General features: G+C 40.7%; 3 protein-coding genes across 3 annotated transcripts in view; all 3 read right to left on the minus strand.

Annotated features, from left to right (window-relative positions):
* Nucleotides 1-5,999, minus strand: part of LOC125915984 (zinc finger protein 383-like) — a 51,333-nt gene extending 45,334 nt beyond the window's left edge. The window contains exon 1 of the mRNA XM_049622116.1: nucleotides 5,919-5,999. Within this exon, the coding sequence (XP_049478073.1) occupies nucleotides 5,919-5,951 (33 nt within the window). The 5' untranslated portion in view covers nucleotides 5,952-5,999. The remainder of the gene's footprint in view (nucleotides 1-5,918) is intronic.
* LOC125915991 (zinc finger protein 345) overlaps nucleotides 1-6,005 on the minus strand; it is a 29,331-nt gene extending 23,326 nt beyond the window's left edge. Inside the window, exon 1 of the mRNA XM_049622139.1 lies at nucleotides 5,919-6,005. The gene's annotated coding sequence lies outside the window, so the exon portion shown is untranslated. The remainder of the gene's footprint in view (nucleotides 1-5,918) is intronic.
* The window catches only part of LOC125915975 (zinc finger protein 420), a 421,195-nt gene that overhangs the window by 193,681 nt on the left and 214,137 nt on the right, over nucleotides 1-13,377 (minus strand). The gene's annotated exons all lie outside the window — the stretch shown is intronic.

A 13,377-nucleotide genomic window follows, 5' to 3' on the forward strand; every position in this document is an offset into this window, starting at 1 on the left:
TGCCCCTCCCCCGTTCATGCTCTGTCTCTCTCTGTCCCAAAAATAAAAAAAAAAAAAAAAAGGGGGAGAAAATATTTGCAAATCATACATCTGACAAGGGTATATGATAATATCCAAAATATATAAAGAAAGTATAACTCAATAGCAAAGAACCTATTTGATTTTAAAAATGGGAAGAGAATCGGAATAGACATTTCTCCAAAGAAGACACACAGATGGCCAACAGGTACATGAAATGATACTCAACATCACTAACCATCAGGGAAATGCAAATCAAAACTACAGTGAGATATCATCTCACAATTGTTAGCATGGCTATTATCAAAAAGACAAGGAATAACATATTGAGGAAGATACGGAGAAAAGGGAAGGAACACTTATACACTATTGGTAGGAATGTAAATTGGTGTAGCCACTATAGAAAACAGTAAGGACTCAAAAAAATTAAAAACAGAATTCCCATATGAACCAGCAATTCCACTTCTGAGTATCCAAAGAAAATGAAAACACTAATTCAGAAAGACATATGAGACCATGTTCACTGCAGTATTGTTTACAATAGCCAAGATTGTTTACAATCTGAGTGACCCATGATGGATGAATAAAGAGATTTTATATTATTATTCGGTCATAAAAATGAGTGAAATCTTGCTATCTATGACAACATGGATGGACCTCAAGGTCATCATCCTAAGTGAAGTAAGTCAGACAAAATAAATACCATATACTTTCCCTTACATGTGGAATTTATTTTTTTTAATGTTTGTTTATTTTTGAGAGTGTGTGAGTGGGGGAGGGGCAGGGGGGCACGGACAGAGGATCAGAAGCAGGCTCCATGCTGACAGCAGAGAGCCTGATGTGGGGCTTGAACTCATGAACCGGGAGATCATGACCTGAGTCAAAGTCAGACACTTAACTGACTGACCCACCCAGGCACCCCCTGACTTACATATGGAATCTGAATAAAGGCCAAGCTTGTAGACACAGAAAATAGTTGATAGTTGCCAGAGACCAGGGGTGGGGGGTGTGAAATGGGAAAAAGGGGCTCAAGAGGTGCAAACTTCCAGTCGTAAAAGAAATAAGTCATGGGCGGTTAATAATACTGTATTGCATATTTAAAAGCTGCTAGTAGGGGCGCCTGGGTGGCGCAGTCGGTTAAGCGTCCGACTTCAGCCAGGTCACGATCTCGCGGTCTGTGAGTTCGAGCCCCGCGTCAGGCTCTGGGCTGACGGCTCGGAGCCTGGAGCCTGTTTCCGATTCTGTGTCTCCCTCTCTCTCTGCCCCTCCCCCGTTCATGCTCTGTCTCTCTCTGTCCCAAAAATAAATAAAAAAACGTTGAAAAAAAAATTTAAAAAAAATAAAATAAAATAAAAGCTGCTAGTAGCGTAAATCTTAAAACTCTTCATCACAGGAAAAAATTATGTACGGTGATGATATTAACTAGACTTACTATGAGGTCATTTCAAGATATATACAAATACCAATACACTAGGGGCGCCTGGGTGGCACAGTCGGTTGAGCGTCCGACTTCAGCCAGGTCACGATCTCGCGGTCCGTGAGTTCGAGCCCCGCGTCAGGCTCTGGGCTGATGGCTCGGAGCCTGGAGCCTGTTTCCGATTCTGTGTCTCCCTCTCTCTCTGCCCCTCCCCCGTTCATGCTCTGTCTCTCTCTGTCCCCAAAATAAATAAAAAACGTTGGAAAAAAAAAAAAATTAAAACAAATACCAATACACTATGTTGTACATCTGAAACTAATATAATGTTACATGTCAATTATACCTCAATTTAAAATAAAAGATCCTTTGGGAACCACCAAAAGGCCTTTAGTTAAGGGCTTTAAACTGTAATTGATATAAAGTTCCCAAGAATGAGAAATAGAGAAAGGGAGCTAACATTTACCGAACTTCTGATGTGTACCAAGTGTTCCACACATATCTGATTTCATTCTCAACACTGAGTGAGAATGAGAGCCTCTCATTTGCAGGTTAAACAGCTCACAGGTGGTGCAGCTGAGATCAGAAACTACATCTGATACCAGAGCCCATACTTTTTACACCGTGTTATTGAGAGAATAGCATAGGTAAAATAATCTGAGATATGGTGTTTCTTTCTTTTCCTGAAGGAGCCAATATTTAAACTAAACAGTTAGTGAGAATAGATGGCAAAGATGCAGAGGCAGAAACTACCTGACAAAGGATAGTGGAGGGTAGTGGGAAGAGGCAAGGGCAGTTATAAAACATAATATGAAGAGAACAGTAAAAGTACCATACAAAACAGAATTGATTGGACCAAAATGTTATTAAAATAAAAATATTAGACAGTAAGCATCTGTCTGTATCTAAGTCTATACCTACTTTTTTTAAGATTTTATTTTTAAGTAATTTCCACACCCAACGTGGGCTCAAACTCATAGCTCTGAGATCAAGAGTTGCATGCTCCACTGACTGAGCCAGCCAGGCGCCCCCTTCCTAATTATTATATCCCCACTTCCTTTCTCTCTCTTTTTTTAATGTTTTTATTTATTTTTAAGAGACAGAGAGAGCGCGAGCACGAGTGGGGGAGGGACATAGACAGACAGGGAGACACAGAATCTGAAGCAAGTGGAGCCTGCTTCAGACACAGAATCTGAAGCAACTGGAGCCTTCAGGATCTACAGGATCTGAAGCAGGCTCCAGGGTCTGAGCTGTCAGCACAGAGCCCAACGCCAAGGCTCGAACCGGTGAACCGTGAAATCATGACCTGAGCCAAAGTCAGATGCTTAACCGACTGAGCCACATAGACGACCCAATGTCCCCAGTTTCAAAAATGTATTTGAGGAGAATGAGAATTAAAGAAAAAAAATGTTTTAATAATATACAAAGGTCATAGGTAATAGGTACTCAATATCAAAAACCCAGGCTAAAATTATTACTAGGATTGATCATTATTTGAAGTGCTCAGATTCCTGGCACTCAATGCAAAAAGGAAATACTGTAGAATGGATTATATGATTCCTAATTGCCTGGGAATATTTACAGGAGATAAGCAAGACCTTGTTGAGAAACAATAAGAAGACCTAAGTCAATTGAGAGGCTTGTATTATTAGAAGATTCCCCAAATTTCTTTTTTTTTTTTTTAAGATTTTAAAAAATGTCTTGGGGTGCCTGGGTGCCTCAGTCAGTTAAGCATCCAACTTTGGCTCAAGTCATGATCTCATGGGTTATGGGTTTGAGCCCTGCATTGGGCTCTGTGCTGACAACTCAGAGCCTGGAGATAGCTTCAGATTCTGTGTCTCCATCTCTCTCTGCCCCTCCCTTGCTCGCTCGCTCTCCCTCAAAAATAAACATTAAAAAACTTAAAATGTCTTTATTTTAAGAGAGAGGGAGAGTACGTGTGGGGGAAAGGGCAGAGAGAGGGAGAGAGAGAATCTCAACCAGGCTCCACACTGTCAGTGCAGAACTGAACGGGGGGTGCAATCTCACAAACCATGAGATCATGACCTGAGCCGAAATCAAGAGTTGGACATTTAACCGACTGAGCCATCCAGTCACCCCAAGATTCCCCAAATTACTATTTATACAATTATAGATACAATGCAATTCAATCTAAATCACAAAAGATGCCTGAGTGCAACAAAGGTATTTCAAAAATTTATACGGAAATGCATAAGAACACAAACAGCCAAGACACTCTTGAGGAACAAAAGAGGACTTGCTCTAAATATTATAAAGTTACAGCGAATAAGATAGCATGATATTGCTGCAAGGAGAGAAAAATAGAGCAATGGAACAGAATATAATCTCCCAAAATACATGTAGACATAGGTGGTCACTTGATTTTTTTTACTAAAATGGTATTGTCAATCAGTGTAGAAAGATGAACTTTTCAATAAATGATACTGGAACAATTGGATACCCACATGGGGGATAAAATGAAATTAAATCACTACCTACAGGAATCAATTCCAGGTAGTGTAAAGACCTACATGTTTAAACCAACGGCTAGAAAGCTTTTAGAAGAGAACATGAGAAAATCTTCATTACCTCTACATAGCAGAAAATTTCTTAAACAAGAACTACGAAAAAAGATTCCTTACATTTTTTTTTAATTTTTTTTTTAACGTTTATTTATTTTTGGGACAGAGAGAGACAGAGCATGAATGGGGGAGGGGCAGAGAGAGAGGGAGACACAGAATCTGAAACAGGCTCCAGGCTCTGAGCTGTCAGCCCAGAGCCCGACGCGGGGCTCGAACTCACAGACCGCGAGATCCTGACTTGAGCTGAAGTCGGACGCTTAACCGACTGAGCCACCCAGGTGCCCCAAGATTCCTTACATTTAAATCCAGAACCTCTATATTCATCAAAAGGCACCAGAACCTCTATATTCATCAAAAGGCACCAGAATGAAAAACTAAGCCAGAGCAGAAGAAAATATTTAGTCACTATTATACAAAAGATACACACACACACACACACACACACACACACACACACACATATATCAATTGCTATAATCAGAGAAAAACCACCCAATTAAAATTTGGCAAAACATTTGAACAAGCATTTTACAAAAAAGGACGCCCAGGTGGGCAAAAATTGGTGTTACATTTCATTGATAATAAAGGAACTATCAATTAAATGTGATAACATTAGACAACCACCAAACTGTCAAAAATTTAAAAGTATGATGATGCCAAGGGCTGGCATGGATGTAGAGCAAAAGGAATCTTTGTGAACTGCTGATACAAGTAAAACACTTGCACAGTATCTTTAGAGAACAGTTTGACGTTGTCTAGTAAAACTGAAGATGTACAATTTCTATCCCTCAGCAACTTAATCACAATTTTAGTATATATGCTAAAGAAATGCAAGCACATGTGTACCAAAATATGTGCACAAAATACTAGTGGTCACAATGCTTGTTATGACCAAAAACTGGAAGTCAAATATCCATGAAAAACAGAAAGGATAAATAGTAAATTGTGATGCTATCATACAAGATTATATATATATATATATATATATATATATATATATATATATAGCAATGGAAAAAATGGAAAAAATTAACTGTAGTTACAGGAAACATGAATGAAGCTCACATTTTTTTATTAAAAAAAACACAAAAGAATGTCTACTCATACAAAGAGAGAAAACAGACATAAACTAAACCTATATGATTTTGGAATGCATACATAGGTACTAAAATTCTAATGTAAGGCAAAGAAAACATCACAGTGGTTATCACCAGAGGAGCACAGTTATTTGTGATTGTGGAGGGGTACATCAGAGGTTTCTTTAGAGATAGTTGTATTTTATTTCTTAGGTACTCCCTACATGAGTCTTTACAATTATATATTAAACAATACAAAGAAGTAGGATATGCTATTTCTGTATCTAATTTAAGAGCAAAAAAAATAAGCCAGAGGCATTCAAAAAAAATACGCACTTCTAAAAATGTTTCAAATATTAAATCATGTGGGAAAAAACTTAAATTTAATTTTATGTAAAAAATGTAGGCCATAATGGTAAATGCTGAATGAATTCAATTTTTAAAAATCACATTTTATATATGTACATAAAACACAGTGGGGAGAAAATACAAAAAAGTAAGCATTGATTTTTAACTGGGAATGGACATTTTCTTCAAAAGATGTACTTCTGAAATTGTTTAAAATAATCATATTTTACTTTTACAAGTAGGAGGAAACAGTATTTTTTTTTTAAGACAGCATAAAGGAAAATTAAACCATTTGACAACTTAGAGAAAATCAGATGTGTGAGGGGTTAGGGTGTGCAGTCACTCACATTTTATCAAAGGGGAAATTCCAGGGATCAAGTCACCTGATGGACAAGATTTTTCAAGAGGAGGAAAGCAAGTCAAGTCCTGACAAAGAAAAGGGGATTCCAGGGAAAAAGGGGAAACAACACAACAAACTACCTTGCAGGAGCCTTGTGGATTTTCAACAGCCATTCTTTCCTCCACTCTGGAAGCGTCTGTGCAAGCAAAGCAGAGCTGAGGGAGAAGAAAGAAGTCAGGAAACACCAGGCTCTTCTGGGAGTCCAGGTCAACCAACCACCCGTCACCTATACATGTAGGTCAGGCAAGGCTAGGGTGCCTGTTCAACACCAGCATCAAGCCAAGAGCAGGGTGACTGTAGTTCTGGGCAGAATCTGTCCCTGAGCTCACAGAGGTCTCCTGGGAACAGAGCGCTGGAGTCACAAAGGCACACAAAGGCGCCCCACAACTACAGTGCTATACGGACACATATTCCCACAAACTCACTCACGCCACGAGGACACAGGCACCCCAAACCTAAACACAACTGGCTGCACATGGTCACACGAGCATACACACTGCAGGAATAGACACAGTCACAATCGCAGTCATAGGCACCCCACACTCTCACATTCCGACTGCCACACTTCATGGGGACACAGTGACAATAACGAATTCACACGCACCCTACACTAATAATATCACAAATACACACACCTTGGGTAAACACAATCACCGATCTCACAGTTAAGGCATCCCATACCCACAGTTCAGCAAATGGTCATAAACACACACACACACACACACACACACACACAAGAAGACACCCAGTTTTACAAACGCGGTCAAAGAACGCTACGCGCGCAAACACCCGGTCACACAATTACCTCATTACACATGAACAATCATAACCGCAAATCAAGCCCCCCTTCCCCGCCCTCACAGTTCCGTACACGCTCACACTGGCACACAGTCACATTCAGACACACACCCTCCTCACAATCTCTCCCTCTCAGTTGGCTCCCCACACACCCTGCACAGGCCAGAGGTTCCAGACACGCCGGCCCAATCCCGGGCTCCGGGCCACCTCACCTACGCCTCCTTCGGTACAGGTAGTACCTCTCTACTCTACTTGGAACAAGTCGAACGCAGGAGCTCGCGCAGCGCCCTGGGGCCGTTTGCTCCAACCCGCCAGAAGATCCCGCCCACTGCTCAGGAGAAGGTCCAGTTCTCGCGGGAGGGAGCACTGAGCCTAGAGGCCTCTGGGAGATGTAGTACAGAATGCGACAGGTTTCTGGAAAGCTGTCGCCCGGATATATCCCAATTTCCCCGAGGCGTGGAGCCCGGACCTAGCCAAAACTGGGCCTTCGCGCTGAGCCGCGCTCCGGGGGCTTCCGCGAGCGTCAGCTAAGGACTCCGTCGACCAAACTGTAGACAGGCTCCTGTGAGCACTCCTGTTGACCATGGCTGGTCCTTGATCTGCAGACCCTAGTTCAGCAAGAATCCCCCTGCCCTTGATACTTAACCACGCTCCTCTTAGTAATCATTTATCCACTGACTCCCTCACGCGGTGCATTGGATATAAATCCCTGCTATGTTATATACTGACTTGAGTTCAATCTCTCTCTCTCTCTATTGCAACAATCTTTCATAAAGTCTTCCTTACCTGTTTAACTTGTCTGGTGCAATTTTTCGTTGACACAGCCCTCAGAGCGGCCCTCTCCAGCTTTGGTAGTTCACCTGTAACATACTGGGTCCTACAGGCATCCTTCTCAGGCATCCTGGGAATCCCAGTCCTGGCCTTCGCCAATGGCCAGATGGACCAGGCCAAGCTGCCTAAGCTGCCTCCTCTAGAAGCTGGCCACACTTAAGTGCCCTGATGGTGCTCAGAATTCTGCTTTGCCCTGAGTACCAAGATGTTCTTGAGGCAGACTGCTTCGGAACTTGTCGGGGAGCCAGGAGAACGAACCCGAATGTGGACGGGAGCATCTGTGACCAAACCAGCCTGGGGAGTTTGAAAGGGAGAAATCTTCAAGCCCAGTTATGTATTTGAAGGTAGGCAAAGAAAGTGTGAGACAGCGGTGAGATTACATGTGTGACTGGTTGGAGGAGGATAGTTGAGTGTAAGAGAAACTGCATGTGAGTAAAATTGGTGAGTGTGAACAGAATGGTGGGATCAAGACTATGTGTGACTTCGTGAGGCTAGAGGGTCATATCATGGGCGTGTGTGGTTGGAATAATTGTGTGCATGTGGTGGGGCAAGATTGTGTGTGGGTCTGTGGGTAAGTGTATGAGTATTTGTGTGATCCCTAAATGTGGGTCATCTCGGCATGGGTGGCTGAGATGGTGGAGGAATCTGAATCCTGCAAGCCTCATTTCCTGTTCAAACTAATAATAAGGGCATGTCTTCCTGGAGTTTCAATTTTAAGAGGGAAAAGCTACATAATTTATATAATAAATAACTTGCAGCATTCTTATATAAACACTTAAGATTCCAAACATTTGTTCTGGAACAGAATAACAAATCAGTATGACATTTTAAACAAGGTACATTTTGCTATAGGGGTACCTGTTTTGTCCACAATCTTGCCCCCAGACATTTACTCTTCTCTGTTCTTTGGGAGTCATTGGTAGAGTAAACACTCAGAGACGTGATTGTTCAATTCAAACAGGAGCATCAGCCACAACTTAAAGATGTTCAGATGGGGGCGCCTAGGTGGCTCAGTGGGTTAAGCGTCTGACTCTTGATTTCAGCTCAGGTCATGATCTCATGGTTCATGAGATCAAGCCCTATGTCTTGCTCTATGCTGACAGCATGGAACCTGCTTGGGATTCTCTCTCTGCCTTTATCTCTCTCTCAAAATATATCAATAAACATAAAAAAATAATTGATGTTCAGAGGAATCTGTACAGCAATGTGATGCTGGAGAACTAGAGCAACACAGCCATATTAGGCGTGGATAGCTCTCTGTATAATTCAATTTCTGAAAGTAAAGTGCTGTCTCTTTTCCATTTCTGAAATACTTAGAACCTTTACACGGCATAGTAGATTCAGCTTTGAGATGCAAGCTTCAGATATTCTCAACCCTCTGCTATATCATTGTATATGCTCAACCTTTAAGGTAAAATGTTACTTCTTTCATTCCTCTTTATATGGCAACGTCCTGAAAGGCCCAGGCTCAGTCTGAGTTTGGGGATGGTACTTGAATTAAAGTCTTAGGTCATTTTCCTATATATGGACTATCATATCACCAAACTGAATGAAATCTTTAAGTTGGAACAAAAAGAGAGGCCATGGGTGGTGAATAGAGGAAAGGTAAAGGAGGTTTTGTACAAGAGAGTGAGTGGAATAAGGCAGAACGCAGATGTTCAGTGAGAGAGCTGACGGCCCTGAAATGTTTTTCAGGATTTCCTTCATAGGCCTTACTCTCCTTGAGTTTCAGTTGACATGAACCCTTCTGTCCTCATTGTTCCTCTATCAGTGCCCTCTTTTATTTAAGTAATCCTAGAGGACCATATTCTGTTCATTTTGAGAGTCTACATATGCACTCAGCCCTTCATAAATCTGCAGTCGTTCGAAACTATTATTGTTGCACACTGCAGTTTCTTTTTATTACATTCTGCTTTCTATCTTTCCATTGCTAAAAGCTTCAGGGTTGTATTTTACATCTGCATTTCACAGTCCTATTTCAGCAACCTTCATCACCTCTCAAAGTTACTAGCTTAGGAACTTAGTAACTTTCCTCCTGGCTCTCCTTTCTGTCAACTTTTTTTTTTTTCACAATTGTTTTTATTTTATTTTTATTTTTTTAATGTTTTTTATTTTTGAAAGAGGGAGAGAGTGAGCATGAGCAGGGGGAGGGGCTGAGAAAGAGGGAGACACAGAATCTGAAACAGGCTCCAGGCTCTGAGCTATCATCACGGAGCCCCACATGGGGCTTGAACCCACAAACCATGAGATTATGACCTGAGCTGAAGTCAGACTCCTAAGCGACTATCAACCCAGGTGCCCCATTTCACAGTTGTTTTTAAAGGAATCATCTCATTGATCTTAAAAATGTAAACAAGGTTATAGTGAAAAAAAAAAGAAGTCTCCCTTTCACTATTTCTCTTCTCTACATGTATCTACTGTGGCTAGTTTCTTATGTAAACTACTTTGAGTAATTCTATGACTATACCAACATATCTATGTATATAAGGCCCCTTATCTTTATTTTTCACAAATTTTAATATAAAGCATCTTATTTTTTACTATTATTTCTTAGGAGACATCCCATATTAATACATATTCCTTGTTCTTATGGTGGCATAGTATTTTGTGGTGGGGGAAATGTCATACTTTCATACCATATTCATGAATTTTTAGGATGTTTTCAGGTTTCTACAATTCTAGAATGAATATCTTTATATATTCAGCTTTGCACAGATGTGCAGGCATCTTTGTAATAAATTCCTCTAAGAAGTGCTGGGTCAGAGGCATTGTATAAATATTTGCAATCCACATAAGATGAATCACTTTCCATTCCCACCAAAAAACTTATGAAAGTTCATGTTTCCTGTTCTTGTCAAACACTGTATTTTTGATTTAACAGCTCAATTGACCTATTGAGCCTTTCTATGTGCCAGGTTATATTCTAGGAAAGCATCAGTGAAAAAAAATGGCCAAAATTTCCTTTCCTCAAGGAGTTTATATTCTAGTCAGGGAAAGTGGTCAATGAACATGCAAATGAAATATATAGTATTCCAGATAAGAGTAAGCTCTAAAGAGAAAAATAAAGCTTGGAAATGGGATAGCAAGTGCCAAGGGAATTGCAATTTTATGTTTTTTAAAAAAAATTTTTTTAACGTTTATTTATTATTGAGAGACACAGAGACATAGAGCCTGAGCAGGGGAGAGGGAGAGAGACAGAGAGACACAGAATCTGAAGTAGGCTCCAGGCTCCGAGCTGTCAGCACAGAGCCCAACGCAGGGCTCAAACTCCCAAACTGTGAGATCATGACCTGAGCCGAAGCTGGTCGTCTAACCAACTGAGCCACCCAGGTGCCCCTGTGTTGTTGTTTTTTTTAAGTTTTATTTATTTAGGTAATCTCTACACCCAATGCGGGGCTCAAACTCACAACCCCAAGATCAAGAGTTTTGTGCTCTTCTGACTGAGCCAGCCAGGAACCCTGGGAATTGTCCTTTTAAATAGAATAGTTAGGAGAAGCCTAAAAAGAAAATATTTGAGCAAAACCAAAAAGAAGCAGCAGTGGCATTTAAAGGTATTTAGACAAAGCGAATTATAAACAGAGAAAACACCAAAATAGAAATGCCATAGGTTGGCTACAAGCCTGGTATATTCAAAAGCAGCAAGTTGGTCACAGTGACAAAGTGAAGAATAGTAGATGAGAAGAAGGAGCTAATGAGGGGACCAATTATGGAAGGTCTTAGAGAGCATTGTAAGAACTTTGCTTATTTTTCTCAGTGAGATGTGAAGGCAATGTTGGTTCTGCACAGAGGAGTGACATGATCTGACTTGCATTTAAAAGAGATCACTTGCGGGTGGGGGTGGGGGTACCAGGGTGGCTCAGTCATTAAGTGTCTGACTCTTAATTTTGGCTCAGGTGATGATCTCACGGTTCATGAGTTCAAGTCTCGCATCAGGCTCTTCACTGACAATGAGCAGCCTGCTTGGGATTCTCTCTCTTTCCTTCTCTCTCTGCCCCTCCTGAGCTCTCTCTCAAAATAAATTGATAAGCTTAAAAAATAAAAATAAAATAAAAGAGATCACTCGGTGCATGGCTGACTCAGTCAGAAAACTGTGCAACTCTTGATCTTGGGGTAGTGAGTTCAAGCCCCACATGGGGTATAGAGATTACTTAAATAACTAAAACTTTAAAAACAGAGAGAGAGACCAGGGTGCTGATTAGAGAATACAGTGTAGGGGGACCAAAAAAAAAAAAAAAAAAAAAAAAAAAAGGAAGCAGGGAAACTAGCTAATGAGCTGTTGGAATAATCCAGGTAAGAGATGATGGTAACTTGGTCTCGGGTGATTGCACTGGTAGTCATGAGAGGAGTTGGATTCCAGATATATTTTGAAGATAGAGCTGAAAGAATCAGGTAACAGATTTGATGTTGGAAATGAAAGATAAGAACCTAGGCTCATGCGAGTATTTCAGCTTGAGTAACTGAAAACCAGAATTGTTATTTACTGAAATAAAACTATGGAATGAGCAAATTTTAAGGGATAGATGAAGAATTTTGTCTTTGCTCTCCTAAACCACTGAGACAGTCCATGTTAAAGAGAAACATTTATTTGTTGTCAGATTCTAGATGTCATTTATAACAGTAAGAGGATGACGGGTGCCTGGGTGGCTCAGTCTGTTAAACCTCTGACTCCTGATATCGGCTCGGGTCATGATCTCATGGTTCATGAGTGCGAGCCCCAACATCGGGCTCTCTGCTGTCGGTGCAGAGCCAGCTTCAGATGCTCTGTCTCCCTCTGTCTCTGCCTTCCCCACTCACACGTATGTGCACGTGCGCGCTCTCTCTCAAAAATAAATTAAAAAAAAAATAATAGTGGGAGGATGAGAATTCTAAGGAAATCTATTAGGGTAAGAATAAACATAGTAACAGATTGCAGTGGGTTAAATTGTGGCCCCCAGAGATATGTCCATATCCTAACCCCAAGACATGTGAATGTGACCTTACTTAGTAAAAGTAGTTTTCTTTTCAGGCATAATTAAGAATCTCTAGGTGTGTTCATTCTAGATAATCTGGGTGTGACCTAAATCCAATGACAAGTGTCTTTATAATAGAAGATGAAAAGACATACAAGAGAAGGCCATGTGAAGACAGAGTATAGATTGAAGTTACACGGCAACAAGCTAAGGATACCTGAGTCTAGTTAGGATTTTTTTTTTTAATCTCTTGGGAACATCTTGATTTTTTTTTTCCTTGTATTTTCATATGCCTTTTAATTTTTGTTGTTGTTGAAAGCCAGACATTTTGTGTAGGACACTGGTGTGCAGAAAAGTCTTAGCATAGCAGACCTGAGAATTCTTATCCCTGGAAATGTCTGCTTGCACAGTTGGCCCTTGGCTTGCACCTAGAACTTAGATTTCCAGAGGGGATTCACACTATCCTATTTGACAAAAATGGCTCACTATGCCTGTTTGTGTAAATCATATAATTTGTTAAATATCTGCTTTCCTTCTGAAATTCTGGTATGTGCCTGGCAGAGGCTCCCTATGTGACCAGCACACAATAAAAACTCTAGGTACTGAGTCTCTAGTGAACTTCCATGGTTGGCAACATTTCACATGTGTTGTCAAAACTTGTTGCAGGGGAAATTAATGTCCTCTTTGATTTCACTTGGAAAGGATCCTTGGAAACATGTGCTGGTTTTTCCTGGACTTTGTTCCATGCACCTTTTCTCTGCTAGTTTCCCTTTGTATTGTTTCACTGTGAGTTCCTCTAGTGAATCATTCAACCTTGGACAGAGTGTTGATCTTGGGGTCCCATGACACAACAGTAACGAGGAAAATAATTTTCATCCTGAGTGGGCATACATTTTCTTCTGCAAAGTCTTTAGTGTAGAGTTTTGAGTTAATTCAGTTAGGATTTTAAGAACTAAGCAAG

This window comes from Panthera uncia, assembly GCF_023721935.1.
Source record: "Panthera uncia isolate 11264 chromosome E2 unlocalized genomic scaffold, Puncia_PCG_1.0 HiC_scaffold_19, whole genome shotgun sequence".
NCBI classification, from domain to species: Eukaryota; Metazoa; Chordata; class Mammalia; order Carnivora; family Felidae; genus Panthera; species Panthera uncia.